At 48.7% G+C, this 20,915-nt stretch overlaps 1 protein-coding gene across 1 annotated transcript in view; it reads right to left on the reverse strand.

Annotated features, from left to right (window-relative positions):
* Positions 1-19,054, reverse strand: part of frg1 (FSHD region gene 1) — a 65,983-nt gene extending 46,929 nt beyond the window's left edge. The window contains exons 1-3 of the mRNA XM_072496889.1: positions 18,905-19,054; positions 17,261-17,328; positions 2,962-3,084 (exon numbers count right to left, since the gene is read on the reverse strand). Of these exons, the coding sequence (XP_072352990.1) occupies positions 2,962-3,084; positions 17,261-17,328; positions 18,905-18,960 (247 nt within the window). The 5' untranslated portion in view covers positions 18,961-19,054. The remainder of the gene's footprint in view (positions 1-2,961; positions 3,085-17,260; positions 17,329-18,904) is intronic.
* Positions 19,055-20,915: the final 1,861 nt, after the last annotated feature.

The following is a 20,915-nucleotide window of genomic DNA, read 5'->3' on the forward strand; positions in this document are numbered from 1 at the left end:
CGCTAGCGCTGTCGTTGGCTGGGAGAGTGCAGACGGTCAAAATGACGGTCCTACCGAGATTTTTATTTTTATTTCAATGTCTCCCAATTTTCATCCCGCGGTCCCATTTTAAGTGGGTTAGTAAAATCATCTTGGGCTTTGTGTGGGCAGGTAAGTCCCCACAAGTGAAGCTGATGCTCGACCGGAATCGGGGGGGGAGGGGGGGGGGGCTTGCCCTACCAAGTTTCAGTAATTACTACTGGGTGGCTAACATAGCCATAAGGAAGTGGGTGGTGGGGGCGGGGTTGGTTTGGGAGCAGATGGAGGCAGCTTCATGTAGGGGCACCAGTTTGGGGGCGTTGATAACGGCACCTCTGCTGTTCCCGCCGGAGAGGTACTCCACCAGCCCCTTGGTAGTGGCGGCCTTGATGATCTGGCGTCAGTGGAGGTGCGTTGGAGCAGTGGGAGCATCGGTCTGGTCCCCAATATGTGACAACCACCAGTTTTGCCCCGGGGAGCTTGGATGGGGGGTTTCGAGTATGGCCAAGAGCGGGAATTGAGAGGATGGGGGACCTGTTCTTAGTGGAACTTCCCTAGCTTGAGGGCGCTGGATGAGAAGTTTGGGCTGGCAAGAGGGAACGAATTTAGATATTTACAGGTATGGGATTTTTTGCGCAGGCAGGTATCATCCTTCCCACTCCTGCCACTGAGGGGGATCCAGGATAGGGTAGTCTCTAGGGGATGGGTGGGAGAGGGGAGCGTCTCGGACATCTACAAAGAACTTATGGGGGCGGAGGAGATGCAGACCGAGGAGCTGAAGCGTAAGTGGGAGGAGGAGCTCGGAGGAGAGATAGAAGAGGGCTTATGGGTGGACGCATTGAGCAGAGTCAACGCGACCGCAACATGAACCAGGCTCAGCTTGATCCAATTCAAGGTGGTCCACCGGGCCCACATGACAGTGGCCCGGATGAGTAGATTCTTTGGGGTGGAGGACAGGTGCGTAAAATGTGCGGGAGGACCAGCGACTCATGTTCACATGTCCTGGGCGTGTCCAAAACTTAGGGGATATTGGCAGGGGTTTGCGGACTTTATGTCCAGAGTATTGAAGACAAGGGTGGCAATGAGGTGACAATTTTTGGGGTGTCGGAAGACTGGGGAATCCAGGAGGAGAAAGAGGCAGATGTTCTGGCCGTTGCTTCCCTGGTAGCCCGGAGACGGATACTGCTAGCTTGGAGGGACTCAAAGCCCCCGAATTCGGAGACCTGGTTAACTGACATGGCTAGCTTTCTCGGCCGAGAGAAGATCAAGTTCGCCTTGAGAGGGTCGCTGTTAGGGTTCGCCTGGAGGTGGCAACCGTTCATCGACTTCTTCGCGGCAAATTAATCGTCAGTGGGGGGAGGGTTAGGGTAGTGTAGAATAGGAGGGTAATTAGGCGGGTCTTGGCGGGATGGGAGTCGGTGATTGCATTATTTTTCTTGTTCTGTGTACACTATTTTTCTTTATACGGTTGTTGTTTGCAATGCCAAAAATACCTCATTAAAATAGTTTACTAAAAAAAAAAGAAAAAAATGTTTTCTTTCTCTTTACAAGTTTCCTCTTCAAAAGGTTTTTGGGGAAGCTCTTTTTTTTTTCCTTCTCACTCACCCACACGCCGGGTCAGGAGGGTCAAGAGAGAGGCAGGCTACTGGCTGGGCCGGGTGTCCTCCTTTGTTCCGCTGCCTACCTCGTGGTCCCCGCCACTGGCTCGGTCCCCGCGTTCTCCTGCCTTGTGTGGGGGGGGGTCGATCCCTGCCGCTGGCTCGCTCCCTGCCACTGGCTGGGTCCTCGAGTTCTCCTGCCTCGCCAGGGGGTGGGGGGGTCGATCCCTCCCGCTGGCTCGATCCCCGTCGCTGGCTCAGTCCTCGCTCGGTCCCCGCGTTTTTTTTCCTGCCGTCAATTTTGATGATGGTTGAGGGATGAATGCTGGCCAGAGCACCAGGATAACTCCCTTTCTCTTTTCCGATTAGTATGATTTTTTATGCCAATAGAAGAGGCTGACTGGGGCTTGGTTTCATGTCATGTCTGAAAGGCAGCAGCTCCAACTCTACAGTATTCACTCACTACTGCACTGAAGTGAGTCTAAATTAAGTGCTCAAATCCTGGAATCAGGCTTGAACCCACAACCTTCTGGGATGGCGTGCAATTGCGCCAAGTTAATACATACTGAATAATTAGTTTAAAAGCACTGATCAATATATCACGTAACGGGTTAAATTTTTTTCCATGAAACTTAGGATTAACCAAAACTTGTTTTAAATACAAATTCCTGTACATATGTATACACTAATTTCCTAGCTTCAGCTGCAACACAGCTGGGATATGTCAAGCATAGGTTGTGTATGCTTCCGGAGACAAGAGGAAAATCTTGAGTCTATTGCGCACCTTCTGACAGCCAACTTCAAGCTGCAAATTCAAGCTGCAATAATGGATGTTTGGATGAAGATTTCTTAATTTGATGGTCACATTTGGTCATCATTGCAAAGAAAGGAGTGGAAAAAGGGTAAATTTTAAATTTACTGTTTAGGTATAAATCCAGCGTTGTGATTAGGCTTTGCAGTACAGTAACAGCCTAATTTTTATTTATATTTCCATTGAAAACAGAAGGTGAAATTCAATGATCTGGACAACACTGGCTTTATACCTAGCATGGCAAGGTGAAAATGTACCCCTAAATATAATTTTTAATTACATTTTTTGTTCTTTAACAAAATCAATCTAACTATAGGTATTAATGCTTTACTAATTTACACAATTTTTAAATGAAATCGGAGCAATAAGATAAGTGATTCAGCAAATAAATACACAAGGACTTTTTTTTTTTAAAAAAGACAATTCTGGAAATCATAAATAGTACTGAATTTTCAATTTCTAAAGTCATAAAATATTAATGAGACTTAAGGGAAAAGATTAACCCAGATTAAGACATTTCAAATTGTGCCAAACCTTTATGCGGTGCTCCAAGCGTAAATAGACCATTGTCAAGAGCATGGATGTAAGTCCCTGTTCCCATCTCTATTGACACAGTGCCTGAAATTTCGCCAAAATTTCGAACTGCCCACCATGCTCCTAAAATGAAAATACAAAAAAAGAGACACATTTGAAAAACTAAATCAGCAACATAATATGGGAAAAAAACTCATTCGCTTCAGAGGCAATTTGTCCTGTTGCCATTTTTTTGTGAAGGCAAATTTAGCAGTCAATTTGTACACAATAAGGTCTCACAAAAAGCAATTGAGGTAAATGCCAGTTAATCTGTAATAATGAGGTTTATTGAGGGAGAACTCCAGGGTGAGGGTTATAAGAGTGTAACATCCCCTCTGTGCACCACTGAAGTGTCAGCCTGGACAATTTTCTCTCGAGTGGAGTTTGAGTTCAAGTTGTGGAATCAGAGGTGAGAGCACTGCCAACTGAATTAAGTTGATACTTTTCAGTACAGGATCTTGGGAAAGCACCTACAATATAAATACTACTCAAAACTAGGATTTAGCATTAAAAACTGCAAATTAAATTGAATTGTGTTAGGTGTATAACTCGAGTGCAATCAGAAATACTTTATTTATGTTTATCCCACTTGAATTGCAGGTCTGACACATAGTAATAAAGTAAAATTTCCAGAGTCCTAGGCGACCATAGGCTGCTTTCCCCTTTGAGGGGGAGAACTGACCGGAAGTGATTTAACCTGAGGGATCACCACACCTTAGGTGAGGGGCAAGGTTGAGAAGGCCTCGAATAACCTCAGCTGGTATGGGAATTGAACCCACGCTCATAGAATTTACAGTGCAGAAGGAGGCCATTCGGCCCATCGAGTCTGCACCGGCCCTCGGAAATAGCACCCCACCCAAGGCCACACCTCCACCCTACCCCGTAACCCAGTAACCCCACCTAACCCTTTTTTTGGACACCAAGGGCAATTTATCATGGCCAATCCACCTAACCTGCACATCTTTGGACTGTGGGAGGAAACCGGAGCACCCGGAGGAAACCCACGCAGACACGGGGAGAATTTGCAGACTCCACACAGACCATGACCCAAGCCAGGAATCAAACCTGTGACCCTGGAGCTGTGAAGCAACTGGGCTAACCACTGTGCTACCGTGCTGCCCTTACCTCAACCGTAGTTGGCCTCATTCTGTTGGCTTCAGCTGTTCAGCCAACTGAACTAAACCAGCCCCCAACAGATATATATATTAATGCTCAATGAACTACAGTCAATACCAGGGAGCTCGATAAAAGGAAAAATTCTGAGAGCAACAGTGAGAGAGAGCGAGCCAGGGGAGATACAAAAATTGGAAAGCCCGAGAAGAGGACAATCAGAAAAAGAAAAAAAAAATGTGTACAAAGAGGTTTGGTTTGGGAGAGGCAAGGAACATTAGAATTATTCATTAGTGGGAGAAGAGGCACTAGAAAACTAAGAACACAACTGGGTAACTGAGCATGAATAGCACCTTAGAGGCCCAAGATAAACCTATGATTAAAACAAAGTTATTCTACAAATAACTAATTATTCAACAAATGTTATTTTCTTTTAAAAAAAAAAATTAAAAAAATTTTTATTAAAGGTTTTCATAAAATATCAATAACAAAATAAGAAAAAAGAACCCAACAGGGTTAAGTACAAAACACAATCTAAAAAAAGCAACCCCCCCAAACCCCTCCCCCCCTGTACATAAATAATAAATTAACATTAACACCCCGACTTAACACAACAGGTGTATTCACCCCCTCAGAATCTCAAGTGTAAATAACATAAACAAAAATAAAGTAACCCCCCCCACCCCCGCCAGCTGCTGCTGCCATTGACCAATGTCTATCGTTCTTCCAGAAAGTCTAAGAACGGTTGCCACCGCCTAAAGAACCCGACCCTCTCAAGGCGAATTTCACCCTCTCCAATTTAATGAACCCTGCCATATCGCTGATCCAGGATTCCACGCTTGGGGGCCTCGCATCTTTCCACTGAAGGAGAATCCTTCGCCAGGCAACCAGGAACGCAAAGGCCAGAATTCTGGCCTCTTTCGCCTCCTGCACTCCCGGCTCCTCTGCCACCCCAAATATTGCGAGTCCCCAGCCCGATCTGACCCTGGATCCTACCACCCTCGACACTGTCCTCGCTACGCCCTTCCAAAATTCCTCCAGCGCTGGGCATGCCCAGAACATATGGGTGTGATTTGCTGGGCTCCCTGAGCACCTAACACACCTGTCCTCACCCCCAAAGAACCGGCTCATCCTTGTCCCGGTCATGTGTGCCCTGTGCAGCACCTTAAACTGTATGAGGCTGAGCCTCGCGCACAAAGAGGAAGAATTCATCCTCCCTAGGGCATCTGCCCACGTCCCCTCTTCGATCTCCTCTCCCAACTCCTCCTCCCACTTACCTTTCAACTTCACCACCGAGGCCTCCTCCTCCTCCTGCATCACCTGGTACGTTTCCGAGATCGTCCCCACTCCCACCCAACCCCCGAGAGCACCCTGTCCTGTACTGTGTGTGGCAGTAGCCGCGGGAATTCCACCACCTGCCGTCTGGCAAACGCACTTACCTGCAAGTACCTAAAGGTGTTCCCCAGGGGGTGCCCGTACTTCTCCTTCAGCTCACCCAAGCTCGCGAACTTCCCGTCCACAAACAGGTCCCCCAACTTTCGTATACCTGCCCTGTGCCACCCCAAAAACCCTACACCTGTTCTTCCTGGGGCTAACCGGTGGTTCCCCCGTAATGGGGTCCACGCCGAGGCCCCAACTTCCCCCCTATGCCGCCTCCACTGCCCCCAAATTTTGAGGGCCGCCACCACCACCGGGCTCGTGGTATACCTCCCTGGAGGGAGCTGCAGCGCCGCCGTTGCCAGCGCCCCCAGACTCGTGCCCACACAGGACGCCGTCTCCAGCCTCTTCCATGCAGCCCCCTCCCCCTCCATCACCAATTTGCGCACCATCGTCGCATTGGCGGCCCAGTCGTACCCACAGAGGTTGGGCAGCGCCAGCCCCCCCCCCATATCTCTACTCCGCTCCAGGAACACCCTTCTCACCCTTGGGGTCCCTCGCGCCCACACAAACCCCATTATACTCCTGTTAACCTGCCTGAAAAAAGCCTTCCGGATAAACACGGGGAGGCACTGGAACAGGAACAAAAACCTTGGGAGCACCGTCATTTTGATTGACTGCACCCTACCCGCCAAGGACAGCGGCAACGCGTCCCACCTCTTGAACTCCTCCTCCATTTGCTCCACCAGCCTTGTAAAGTTAAGCCTATGCAGGGCCCCCCAGCTCCTGGCCACCTGGACCCCCAAATATCTGAAGCTCCTCTCCGCCCTTTTTAGTGGGAGCTCGCCAATCCCCCTCTCCCGGTCCCCCAGCTGAACTACAAACAGCTCGCTCTTCCCCATATTGAGCTTGTACCCTAAAAAGTCCCCGAATTCCCCAAGGATCCTCATTACCTCTGGCATTCCTCCCACCGGGTCTGCCACATACAGCAGCAGGTCGTCCGCATAAAGCGACACCCTATGCTCCTCCCCACCCCGCACCAACCCCCTCCAATTCCTCGACTCTCTCTGTGCCATAGCCAGGGGTTCGATCACCAGTGCGAAGAGCAGGGGGACAGGGGACACCCGTCTCGTCCCTCGGTGCAACCGAAAGTACTCGGACCTCCTCCTATTTGTGGCCACACTCGCCATCGGGACTTCATACAACAGCCTAACCCACCTGACGAACCCCTCCGCAAACCCAAACCTCTTCAGCACCTCCCACAAGTACCCCCACTCTACCCTATCGAAGGCTTTCTCAGCGTCCATCGCCACCACTATCTCCGCCTCCCCCTCCCTCGCCGGCATCATGATAACGTTCAAAAGCCTCCGCACATTCGCATTCAACTGTCTCCTCTTCACAAACCCGTCTGGTCTTCATGGATGATCTGTGGCACACAATCCTCAATCCTCGTGGCTAAGACCTTCGCCAGAACCTTGGCATCTACATTTAACAAGGAAATCGGTCTGTAAGACCCACATTGCAAGGGATCCTTGTCCCGCTTCAGGATCAAGGAGATCAGTGCCCAGGACATTGTCGGGGGTAAAGCCCCACCCTCCCTTGCCCCATTAAAGGTCCTAACAGCGGGTCTAACAGGTCCATATATTTTTTATAAAACCCGACCGGGAAACCGTCCGGCCCCGGTGCCTTCCCCGCCTGCATGCTTCCTATCCCTTTGATCAGCTCCTCCAGCCCAATCGGGGCCCCCAGTCCTGCCACCAGTCCCTCTTCCACCTTTGGAAACCTCAATTGGTCCAGGAAACGGCCCATCCCTCCCTCCTCCCGTGGGGGCTCAGATCGGTACAATTCCTCGTAGAAGTCCCTGATGCCAACCCCACTCCGCTCCACGCTCCCACCCCTGTCCTTAACTCCCCCGATCTCCCTAGCTGCGTCCCGCTTCCGAAGCTGATGCGGTAGCATCCGGCTTGCCTTTTCCCCATACTCGTAGACCGCCCCCTGGGCCATCCTCCACTGCACCTCCGCCTTCCTGGTGGTCACCAGGTCGAATTCGGCCTGGAGGCTGCGCCTCTTCCTCAACAATCCTTCCTCAGGCTCTTCCGCATACCTCCTTGTCTACCCTCACCATCTCCCCCACCAGCCTCTCCCTCTCCCCCCGCTCCTTGTGGGCCCTAATGGAGATCAGCTCTCCCCTCACCACTGTCTTCAGTGCCTCCCATACCATCCCCACTTGGACCTCCCAATTGTTGTTGGTCTCCAAGTACCTCTCGATACTTCCTCGGACCCGCTCGCTCCCCTCCTCGTCCGCCAACAGCCCCACCTCCAAGCGCCACAGCGGGCGCTGGTCCCTCTCCTCCCCCATCTCCAAGTCCACCCAATGCGGGGCGTGGTCCGAAATGGCTATTGCCGAATACTCGGTATCCTCCACTCTCGCTATCAGCGCCCTACTCAAAATGAAAAAGTCGATTCGAGAATAAACCTTATGGACATATGAGAAGAATGAAAATTCCCCAGCACCCGGCCTTGCAAATATCCAAGGTTCCACCCCTCCCATTTGGTCCATAAATCCCCATAACACTCGAGCTGCTGCCGGCTTCCTACCCGTCCTAGATCTGGAGCGATCCAGTGCCGGATCCAACACCGTGTTAAAGTCTCCCCCCATTATCAGGCCCCCCCACTTCTATGTCTGGGGTCCGACCCAACATACGCCGCATAAAACCCGCATCGTCCCAGTTCGGAGCATACACATTGACCAGTACCACCCTCTCTCCCTGCAGCTTACTACTTACCATTATGTACCTACTGCAATTATCTGCCACAATGCTCGACGCCTCGAATGACACCTTCTTTCCCACCAAGATCGCCACCCCTCGATTTTTGGCATCCAGCCCCGAATGAAACACCTGACCTACCCACCCTTTCCTCAGTCTTACCTGGTCTGCCACCTTCAGGTGTGTCTCCTGGAGCATAACCACATCCGCCTTGAGCCCCTTCAGGTGCGTGAACACGCGGGCCCGCTTAACCGGCCCATTCAGTCCCCTTACATTCCAGGTTATCGGCCTGATCATGGGGGCTACCCGCCCCTCTCCCCCGCCGACTAGCCATGACCCCTCCTCGGCCAGCCACGCGCCCGCACCCCAGACCCGGCCCGTTCCCCACAGCGGCATATCCCGTCTTGACCACCACCCCCCCCCAACTTGCTCCAGCTCCTCCTTGACCATAGCAGCAGCAACTCGATTCCCCCCCCCCCCCGGGCTAGGACCCATCCTAGCTGGTTTACTCCCCCCATTGCACTTCCGCAAGTCAGCTGACTCCTGCTGACCCCGGCCACTCCCGCCTCCCCTTCGACTCCTCCCATTGTGTGGCACACCCTCCTCTCCCCCTCCCCCCTCCGTTCTAAGCACGGGAAACAATCCTCGCTTCCCCACCCCGGCCCCCCCCCCCCCCAGTCTTCGGCGCGGGAAAAAAGCCCGCGCCTCTCCACCTACCAGGCCCCGCCACCAACCAAAACAGTGCCCAACCCGCCCCATCCACCCTCCCCAACCCGAAAGAGAAAAATACAGAGAAAAAGAAACCCAAAACAATGGAAAAGCCCCCCCGCCCCCCCCGAACCAAAAATAGGCATAACATATCCACCGCAGTCCCCAATCGCCCATCCCGACCCTCAGTCTGTGTCCAGCTTCTCGGCCTGAACAAAGGCCCACGCCTCCTCCGGAGACTCAAAATAATGGTGCCGGTCCTTGTAGGTAACCCACAGTCGCGCCGGCTGCAACATGCCAAACTTCACCCCCTTCTTGTGCAGCACCGCCTTCGCTCGATTGTACCCGGCCCTCCTCTTCGCCACCTCCGCACTCCAGTCTTGATATATCCGAACCTCCGCGTTCTCCCACCTGCTGCTCCTCTCCTTCTTGGCCCACCTGAGCACACACTCCCGATCGACGAATCTATGGAACCGCACCAGCACCGCCCGCGGAGGCTCGTTAGCCTTGGGCCTCCTTGCCAACACTCTATGGGCCCCTTCCAGCTCCAGGGGAAGGGCCCTGAAAGGACCCCGTTCCCATCAGCGAGTTCATCATGGTGACCACATTGGCCCCCACGTGCGGCCCCTCCAGCCCCTCCGGGAGGCCCAGAATCTGCAGATTCTTCTGCCTCGACCGATTCTCCATCTCCTCGAACCGCTCCTGCCATTTCTGGTGGAGCGCCTCGTGCACCTCCACCTTTACCGCCAGGCCTAAGATCTCGTCCTCATTGTCAGAGATCTTTTGTCGAGCCTCTCGGATCGCCACCCCCGGGCCGCCTGTGTCTCCAGCAGCTTATCAATAGAAGCCTTCATCGGCTCTAGCAGGTCCGTTTTAATCTCTCTGAGGCAGCGCTGGATACCCTCCTGTTGCTCCTCCGCCCACTGCCTCCACGCTGCCTGGTTTCCGCCCGCTGCCATTTTGTCCTCCTTCCCTCCCTTCTTCTGGTCCACCACCACCTTTTTTGTCGCCCCGCTCCTAGTTAAAGCCATATACTGACGGGGAGCAATTATTAACTCCTTCCCACACCGGGAGACGTCGAAAAGGTGCCCTTGGGGGCCCTGAAAAGAGCCCAAAAGTCCGTTTTTGCGGGAGCCGCCGAATGTGCGACTTAGCTCCGCATAGCCGCAACCGGAAGTCTCGAGAGGGAATCCTTTTGGCAGTGTTCGTTTCACCAATCTGCCCCAAAATTCTGTGGAAACTCCTCAAAAAGGTCTGAGAGTCCGTTGCAGACGGGAGCTGCCGAACGCGCGACCTACTCCTCCATGACCGCCACCGGAAGCCTCGCCCTGCTTCTTCAGTGGCCTTGGTAGATCTTTTCAGTTGTTCCCTCTCCTGCTAGAATTCACCTTTAATAAAGGCCCTCAAGTCAGTTTGCAGCTTTAAGCTTGCCCTTCCCCCACCTACATGCTGGAAGAGGCTCTGTTTATCCTTCAGTTACAGCCAAATCTTTTACTGTTTCTGCCGGGTCTGGTAACCAAGACACATACCATTCCTGGGGGACACTGTCGGGGGAATGTTGCAGTCTTCTTCCCACACCGGGAAATGTCAAACAAATGTCGTGGGGGCCCTGTAAAGAGCCCAAAAGTCCGTTCCAAGCGGGAGCTACCGAACATGCGACGTAGCTCTGCATAGCCGCATCCGGAAGTCACAAATGTAATTTTCAAGTGCTAGGAAGGGAAAGTGTCACAGGCTTGAGAGGATGAATTTCTTACATATGCCCCTATGATCTATTGCAAATGCAATATGACATTCCAATTCATGGATAACAAAAATTAACAAGGATATTCTATAAATGGCAAGCGCTGTGGGGGGTTCCTTTCCTACAACCATTTGCACGTACAAACCTCGTGTGCTATACAAGATCTTATGACAGGTCCGATGATCAACAGATAAAATGACTGAACAAACATGTGGAAATATGCTGTAGATGCCATATTAAGAAAATGTACTGCACTACTTTGTAGGATTTAGCTGTTCTATTTGTTCTTCATCCTTTGCTGAATTCTAAAATACTCTGAATCCTTAGGTTTTCCACTCTTTCGACAACATTGTAAGCCTCTTCCTTTAATCTAATACTATCTTTGATTTCTGTTAGTCACGGTTGGACCTCCTTTCCCATTTAAAAAACGTTTGTGGGATGCGAGGGTCGCTGGCAAGGCCAGTATTTGTTGCCCATCTTTAATTGATCTTAACGGAATGTATATTTGTTGTAAATTATAAATTATTTCCTTGAATTTTTGCCACTGCTTATCTACCATCATATTTTTCAATCAAAGTTCTAAATCTACAAAAGCCAATTCACCCCTCATATCTATGTAGTTTGCTTTGTGCAGATTGAAGATATCAGCTTTGAACTTAAGTAAATGATTCTCAAAAGTCAATTATATAATGATCACACTTCCCACATGCTCCTTTATACACTCTCCCACTGCACAATACCAAATCTAAAAAGCCCATTTCTTAGTTGGCTCCTCTACATATATATCTCAAAAACGCTCGAGTATTTTCCATTTATATTCTGTCCACACTATTCCTGCAAATTTAGTTTGCCCACTATATGAAAATTAAGTCTCCAATGATCAACGTTTAAATGACTATATGTGCATGGCCACACAAATAAAAATAAGGAGTATGTACACTTAAAGAAATCATCTGTGGAGTTGAAAAACAATTACACAGGGAATATCTAAAAATAAAAGGTTAGATGGGGTTACGGGGACAGGGTGGAGGTGTGGACTTAGGTTGGGTGCTCTTTCCAAGGGCCGGTGCAGACTAGATGGGCCGAATGGCCTCCTTCTGCACTATAAATTCTATGACTCTATGACCTGCCACCTACTCCTGCCTGCCCTGGAGAGCTGAAGACAATGACAAACCACTGCTGACAAAAACGGCTAAGAAAACAGCACAGGATGAAGCATCAGTAATAAGACAAAGATCTGCCTATGGGCAGAGTCCACATAATTCTTTATCTTCGGGTTAACTACCACCCCTTCTTTTTGATTTTGTCTACCTCTTGTAAAAGTCGTTTCCTGGAGTACTTATTTCCCAATGCCACGTCACCTAAATGCCTCTTAGATCTAACCATAGAATCCCCAAATGCAGAAGGAAGCCCATCGAGTCTGCACCGACCCTCCAAAATAGCACCCTACCTAGGCCCAATCCTCGTCCTATCTGTGTAACCCCACGCATTGTTCATGGCCAATCCACCTAACCTGCACATCTTTGGACTGTTGGAGGAAACTGGAGTACGCGGAGGGAATTCATACAGACATGGGAAAATGTGCAAACTAATGTGGCAGGGGGGTGGAAATCAGAACAGTAAGCCAGCAAGTGTAGAGACTGGGGATGAGCATGGTACCAGGGCCAGGCTGGCTGAGAGGAAGGGCAGGCTGGGGGAGATCGAACTCAGTGGGCCTGGAGGTCTGAGGCGTATCAGCTTCAATCCACGGGGAATAACAGGTAAGACAGATGAACTTAGAGCCTTGATTCATGCGCGGAACTTGGATGTGTTGCGGTAAGAGAATTGGTTAAAAAAGGGACAGGGCTGGCAGCCAAATATTCCGGGATATAGGTGTTTTAGGCAAGACAGGGGGAAAGTAAAAAAGGTGGGCAAGTTGCAATACTGGTTAGAGAACATATGACAACTGTTCAGAGGGAGGACACCTTGGAAGAATTAAGTAACGAGGCACTGTGGGTAGAACTCAGAAACAGGAAGGGGGTAGTCACTATGATGGGGGTGTACTACAGGCCTCCCAACAGCCACGGGACGTTGAAGTACAAATATGTAAGCAGATTCTGGATAGATGTAGAAATAATAGGGTTGGTTAACTATAATTTTCCGCACATTGACTGGAAATCCCTTGGGGCTAGGGGTCTGGATGGTGAGGAATTTGTTAAGTGTGTCCAGGAAGGTTTTTTGGAACAATATGTGGATAGTCCGACTAGAAAGGGGCTATACTGGACCTAGTACTAGGGAATGAGCCCGGCCAGGTCATCAAGGTTGCAGTGGGGGAACATGTGGCAAACAGTGCCCACAATTCCCTAAGTTTTCGGATACTCATGGAAAAGGACGAGTGTTGTCCCAGGGTTAAGGTGCTAAATTGGGGTATGGTTAACTACAGCCAGATTAGGCAGGATTTGGAGACTGTTGTTTGGGATAGGCTGTTTGAGGGTATACCCACATTTGGCATGTGGAAGTATTTTAAGGAGCAGTTGATGGGAGTGCAGGACAGGCATGTGCCGATGAAGAGGAAAGACAGGAAAGGCAGGATTCAGGCCGTGGATGACCAGGGAAATTGCGAGTCTAGTCAAAAAGAAAAAGGATGCATACGTGAGGTCCAGGCAACTAGAAACAGATGAAGCACTTGAAGAATAAAAGGAAAGTAGAAAAGAGTTCAAGCAGGGAGTTAGGAGGGCAAAAAGGGTCACAAAATGTCCTTGCTAGACAGGATTAAGGAAAATCTCAAAGCATTTTGTAGGTATTTTAGGAATAAGAGGGTAGCTAGAGAAAGAGTTGATCCACTCAAGGACAAAGGAGGGGAATTATGCGCAGAACCAAATGAAGTAAGTGAGATCCTTAATGAGTATTTTCATAGATCATCATAGAATTTACAGTGCAGAAGGCGGCCATTCGGCCCATCGAGTCTGCACCGGCTCTTGGAAAGAGCACCCTACCCAAGGTCAACACCTCACCCTATCCCCATAACCCAGTAACCCCACCCAACACTAAGGGCAATTTTGGACACTAAGGGCAATTTATCATGGCCAATCCACCTAACCTACACATCTTTGGACTGTGGGAGGAAACCGGAGTACCCGGAGGAAACCCACGCACACACGGGATGTGCAGACTCCGCACAGACAGTGACCCAAGCCGGAATCGAACCTGGGACCCTGGAGCTGTGAAGCAATTGTGCTATCCACAATGCTACCGTGCTGCCCCCAATTTTGCATTGGTATTTACAAAGGAGAGGGATATGTTGATCGGTGGTGTCTCAGAGGGATATGTAAATACTTTTGAACAGGTTGCTATTACAAGGGAGGAAGTGTTAGGTGTGTTAAAAAGCATTACGGTAAACAAATCCCCAGGGCCAGATGGCATCTATCCCAGGTTTCTGAGGGAGACAAGAGATGAAATTGCTGGGCTTCTAACAGAAATCTTTGTGTCCTCATTGGCCACAGGTGAGATCCCAGAGGATTGGCGGCTAGCCAATGTTGTACCATTATTTAAGAAGGGTTGCAAGGATAACCCAGGAAATTATAGGCCAGTGAGCTTGACGTCAATGATAGTGAAACTGTTGGATAAGATTCTCAGAGATAGGATCTATGCACATTTGGAAGTGAATGGTCTTATTAGCGACAGACAGCATGGTTTTGTACGAGGGAGATCATGTCTCACTAGTTTAATGGAGTTTTTTGAAGTGACAAAAATGATTGACGAGGGAAGGGCTGTCTACATGGACTTTAGTAAAGCATTTGACAAGGTCCCTTTATGGCAGGCTGGTGCAAAAGATTAAATCACACAGGGTCAGGGGTGAACTAGCTAGATGGATTCAGAATTGGCTTGGCCATAGAAGAGAGGGTAGCAGTGGAAGGGTGTTTTTCCGAATGGAGTTCTGTAACTAGTGGTGTTCCGCAGGGATCGGTACCGGGACCTCTGCTGTTTGTAATATGTATAAATGACTTAGAAGAAAATGTAGCTGGTCTGATTAGCTAATTTGCAGATGATACTAAGATTGCAGGAGTTGCTGATAATGATGAAGATTGTCAGAGAATACAGCAGGATGTAGATAGGCTGCAAAATTGGGCGGAGAAATGGCAGATTGAATATAGCCCGCACAAATGCGATGTGATGCATTTTGGTAGATTCAATTCAGGTGGGAGCTAGAAAATAAATGGTAGAACTATCAGGAGCATAGAGACACAGAGAGATCTGGGCGTGCAGGTCCACAGTATAAAAGCTCACAAATTATGTTAGTTATATAGAATGTTGGTTAGGCCACATTTGGAATAGTGTGTCCAATTCTGGTCACCACACTACCAGAAGGATCTGAAGGCATTGGAGAGATTACAGAAAAGGTTTACCAGGATGTTCCCTGGTATGGAGAGTGTTAGCTATGAGGAGAGATTGAATAAACTGGGATTGTTCTCCCTAGAGAGACGGAGGCTGAGGGGCAACCTGATAGAAGTTTATAAAAGTATGAGGGGTATAGATAGGGTGAACAGTTGGAGGCTTTTTCCCAGGGCGGAAATGACAATTACAAGGGGCACAAGTTCAAGGTGAGGGGGAAAGGTTCAGTGGAGATGTGCGGGGGAAGTTTTTTTTACACAAGTGGTGGCCTGGAATGCACTGCCAAGTGAGGTGGTTGAGGCAGATACGTTAGCAAACAGACGGGGTACAGAAGGATATAGGTGGTTGGTAGAGATAGGACAAGTGATCGGCACAGGTTTGGAGGGCCGAAGGGCCTGTTCCTGTGCTGTACTATTCCACACTGACAGTTCGGAATCGAAGCTGGGTCCCTGACTTTGAGGCAGCAGTGCTAGCCATTGTGCCATTGTGTCACCCATTTATTTATATCTGTGTTATTAATTCATCTAGTTTGTTTGCACATAGATATAGTGCCTTTAGTTTCAACTTTTTTCTATTTTTCCCCTGATGTCACATTAGTTGCTAATGTCTTACTATCTTTGTTCAGCTTTCTGACTCTTTCTAATCCACACCGCTTATTACACAAATTGATATCCTGCTCTCCAGTCTTGACATTTCTCAGACTGCTTTTAAATTTTGCTATTTCCTATATCCTGCCACACCCCACTTCATTAGTTTAAAGCCCTATTACTCCAGTTATTAGATTTTTCAGGACACTAGCTCCAGCACTTGAAGTGGAATCTGTACCAACAAAACTCCCGATTTCCTCAGTATTGTTCCATGAAGTGAAACCCCTCCTCCAACACTTGTCTTTCAACCATGCATTTAACCTTCTAATCTGATATCCCTATGCCTGATAGCACTGGACTGAGTTAAGGATTCAGAGAGTACTACCTGTCAGGTTCTGTCTTAGATTTTGAGCCTATGTTGTTTGTTCTAATGCGGATCATGACAATTGGATCCTCCCCCAACCAGTTCTTCCAGATCTATGAGATGTCCTTAACCCTGGCACTGGGTTTCCAAACTCTCAAATCCGACTGAAGGGAACAGAATCTACCCCCAACTATACTGTCCCCTGTTACTACTTCATTAATTTTCTCTCCTCGCAGTGCACTAGAATGGCCTGTTACCACGGTTAGTTTACTCATCCACGCTGTAGACTTTGTCCTCATCCATACGGGCAGCAAGAACTTCATATCTGTTGGGTACCGGAAAAGCTCAAGGTTCCTTCACCACTGCAGTTGGAGTCACTTTAATTGCCAGACTCCCAGTCACAACCTCTTGTCCCTGATCATTAAGCAGACCTGTGTCACTACTTAACCTAAAGGGAGTGACTGCCTCATGGATTGATGTGTCCAGATAACTCTCTGCTTGATGCACCTCAGGCTCCAGCTAAACAACACTTGAGTTGCACTTCTTCGAGATGCAAACTCCCACTGAAGATGCGGTTGTCTTTGATTGTGATGCTTCTTGCGTACTCCCATATTATACAGTTGTGATACACCACCTGCTCTGGCATGTCTATCTAGCTCTGTTATATTTAATTAATTGAAACTCATTTATTTAATCAAATTAGCTTAAACATGTTTTAAACTAATTACTCCATCTAGTTTAAGTAAAAATATAGATAAATAAAACATTAATCTGCAACTTACCCTTGTTAGCCCTCTTTTAGTTGTAATGTCAGAATCACAGACTGCCCACCTCTCTCATGGCCATACATCCCACCCATCCTGCATTACTCTCAGCTTCGCCCACATCCTAGTGCCTCTCTCCTGTGCTGCTCTTGCCTCGCCCTTTCCTGTTTCAGGTAAAATTTAAATTTAATTCTAGAAATATTTAGTTGTAATACACTGATGCTTTAGAAAAGGTGGAAAGTCAGTTTTGGGAACTGTTAATTAAGCTTCTGTAACATGCAATTTTTCGGTGAGCAATTTGTTAATTGGTAGACATTTGTGCTGTTGGAAGCACAGTGTATTGAATTCCTAGTCAAGAGCCCATTTATAGGCCACAGTGTGAAACTTTTTCATGCTCAAACCTTGCGGATGGATGATGAACATGAATACCCAACAGAGCAAAGGGGCACTATGTTACCAGCCTCACTTACCAATTATATCAAGCACATGCTCCTCCTCCTCTAGCTTTCTTTTCCCTTTTTTTTTCTTCTTCTTCGCACTGAAGAAAAATGTAATCATTGACTTGAGCAAATAAATCTCGTACAGAAGTTAGAGCTTATTGTTTGGGGGAAAAAAAGAGTGGCAGATTTCTGCAATAAAATTACCCCAACAAGTTCAACATCAGAGATGATTGGGCTGATAATTAGCAAGCAAATTCATGCCACACAAACAAGAAATAATTTAATCATCTCCCTTGATATTACTGTCACCGAATCCCTGACATTTAACTTACTGGCAGCTATCATTCACTAGAAACTTAGCTACAGCAGGTCAGAGGTTGGGAATTCTACAAGCAGCAACATACTACCTGACTCCCCAAACCTTGTCCACCATCTACAAAGCTCAATTCAGAAGTATGATGGAATGCTTGCCAGTTGCCTGGATGAGTGCAGCTCCAACAACATTCAAGAAGCCCAACGCCACCCAGGGCAAAGCAGCCCACTTAACTGGCACCCCATCAGAGACCTTCAACTTTCACGCCCTTCACCACCGATGCACAGTAACAGAAGTGTATTCCATCCACAAGATGGACTGCAGCAACTCAAAGGCTCTTTCGATCGCACCTTCCAATACCTGTACCACCTAGGAGGACAAAGGCAGCCGACGAATGGGAACCAGCAAGTTCCCATCCAAGCCACACACCATACTGACTTTTTGAAAATACATCACCATTCCTTCACTGTGGCTGGGTCAAAATGCTGTAACTCCCCTCCTAACAGCACCGTGGGCATACCTACAACTCATGGACTGTGGCAGTTCAAGGTAGGCGGCTAATCACCAAGGGCAATTAGGGTTTGACACTGACACTCATTTCCCATGAAAGAATAAAATAAGCAAAGAACACACTCCTAACTGGTGTCTGACTCAAAAAGGTGGTACGGTACATTATGAAATCTGATAAACATACACACAAAGCTGCGTTCAAATATGAGAATTTATATTATCCCTCATTCGGCAACTCTCAATGCCTTCCCAATAAAAAATAGCCCCCCCTCCGTGAATAGGATCAGTGTTTACAACAGAGGCCAATCAGTCCATCATGTCGCTGGAAATACAGACTGCTTGTCCGACTCATTTGCCCTTTCTCTGTATCACTGCAAATTTATCTCCCGCTGCTTATGAATCCTCTTTGAATCTGCCTCCACCACACACACCTTTAGACAGTGCATTTCAGATCTGGGCCATTCACTGTTTAGAAGTTTATTCTGATGTCACCGGTGACCTACTCTGGGGAGGGTGGGCGGAATAAGGGACACTTGGCTGGGGGGGGGGGGGGGGGCTGCTGGCGAGGTCCCCTCCCTTCCAGGTCAGCCTGGGCCCGAGGGCGACTCGGACCGCGGAGCGGCACCGGCACACCCCCCCCCCTGCCAGCTGCCGGACTGAGCTGCTGCTTCCTCGGGCTCAGCACTTCCTTCACTCACTGGACCTCAAGCCAGAGCCCGGGAGCTCCGGCGGCGGCTCCCTGTTTCTCCATCATTATCAGCCTCGCTCTCTAATCTCTGCCCATAACTCGGAATCTCAGGTCCCCAACCACCATCTCCCCGGTTATTCTGCTTCGTGGGTTCAACTCAAACCTTTTCACCCCTTTCAGCACCAGCTTCGTGCTCTTCACACAAGCATATTCCGCCATATTAGAAATGAGTACCAGTTACAGCGGCACGCAGCGGCTGGAGGACTCGGTTACAGCGGCACCCAGTAACCGGGAGGACTCGGGAGCCGCGGCCCGGAGAAATCAGTTAAGATGGCATCCAGTAATCGGGAGGATTCCTTACAGCGGCATCCAGTGGTCGGGAGGACTCCTTACAGCGGCATCCAGTGGTCGGGAGGACTCCTTACAGCGGCATCCAGTGGTCGGGAGGACTCCTTACAGCGGCATCCAGTGGTCGGGAGGACTCCTTACAGCGGCATCCAGTGGTCGGGAGGGCTCACAGGTACAGCGGCACCCAGTGGACAGAGTGGATATGGAATACGCTGTCAGTGACTGGGTTAGATGCTGACAACAAGGGGATGGATGCAGGGACAGATACAATAAATGTTATCTCTTAACTGGTTAGACTGGCTATTTTCTAATATAAAGATGATTGCCAGGATATGTAATGCTGTATTCCATGCATGGAGCGGTGGGTGTGCTTTCGTTCAGTTGAAGTAAGTTAGTGGAGAAGGAAGCGAATAGCTCGGGTTCTGGTTGTATGAATCATTAATCATGGAAAGTTTGTGGCACAGAAAGTGGCTATTCGCTCATCGTGTCTGCGGCAACTGAAAACTGAGCCACCCAGCCTAATCCCACTCTCCAGCATTTGGTCTGGAGCCCTGCAGGTTATGGCACCTGACGTGCATATCCAGACACATAATAAATAAATTGAGGGTTTCTGCCTCACCCCTCTTTCAGGCAGCGAGTTCCAGCCTCAAATGTTTCCTTAACTCTGTTATGTTCTTGTCCAGAGACAATTACTGAGTTGGCATACTACAGAACATCTAGTTCAAGACTAGTTGAATTTATTATTGTATAACAACTGTGGGTTGGAATCTAATGCTAATAAACGGGAACAAACACAACTAACTGTAGCACCGTCAATATGACGCGAGGCAGGTTGAGGTAATGTTAATTGAAGGCTTTATTAAGCAGAACTTTATCCCCAGCAGCGTGGTTACAGAATACAACTGCTGAGAGAAATGGAGGGAAAAACTGGGTTCTTATACCGGCATTTCTGGGTGGATTCCAATAGGTGGCAGATCCTATCAGGACCTGGCATCCCGCCACCAATAGCCTGTCGACACGTGGTGTACCGTATTACCCCTAATACATACCACCACACTAACCACGACAAATTCTCCTTCAGGTTAAAGTGTCATGTGCTATTACTTGCCTGACATCTAGTGGCCGGAGGCTAAACATATTTACATATTACTATTGTTTCTGCATATCACTACAAACCCCCTCCTTTAATCTTTCTACCAATCACTTTAAATCTATGCCTTCTAGCCACTGATTTTTGTTAAGATAAATAGGCCCTTCCCATCCGAGAAGTTAATGGAGGCCATACTCCTTGCCTTTGCCCCTCAAGCTACATAAAGAAACTCCTCACTGAAAGTAATGGCTGCATTCTTGAAAATCATGCCTTTAATAAATTATAGGTTTCCATGGGGATCAATGTTAAAGAGTTTGGTTTCTTAAGACATTTCTTGTCTGGACAAATTAATGTACAAGTTGAAATGCGGTGGCACAGTGCCAGGGACCTGGGTGCAATTCTGACCTTGGGTGACTGTGTGGAGCTTGTATATTCCCCAGTTTCCTCCAGGTGCTCTGATTTCCTCCCACAGTCCGAAGATGTCCAGGTTAGATGGACTGGGCATGCTAAATTGTCCCTTAGTGTCCAAAAAGGTTAGGTGGGGTTACAGGGATAGGGTAAGTCATGGGCCTTGGTGGGTGTGGTGAACGTTTTGCAGTAACCATTCACATGTATATAACTGTATCACGCTGTTGCCATGTGGGCTCCACCTATGGACCATTGTAAGGTATTACCTGTAATGTATCATGTTGGTGCCTTGTGGGCTCCGCCACTGGCTCCACCCCTTGAGGGGAGA

The sequence above is a fragment of the Scyliorhinus torazame genome, chromosome 3 (genome assembly GCF_047496885.1).
Source record: "Scyliorhinus torazame isolate Kashiwa2021f chromosome 3, sScyTor2.1, whole genome shotgun sequence".
Lineage (NCBI taxonomy): Eukaryota > Metazoa > Chordata > Chondrichthyes > Carcharhiniformes > Scyliorhinidae > Scyliorhinus > Scyliorhinus torazame.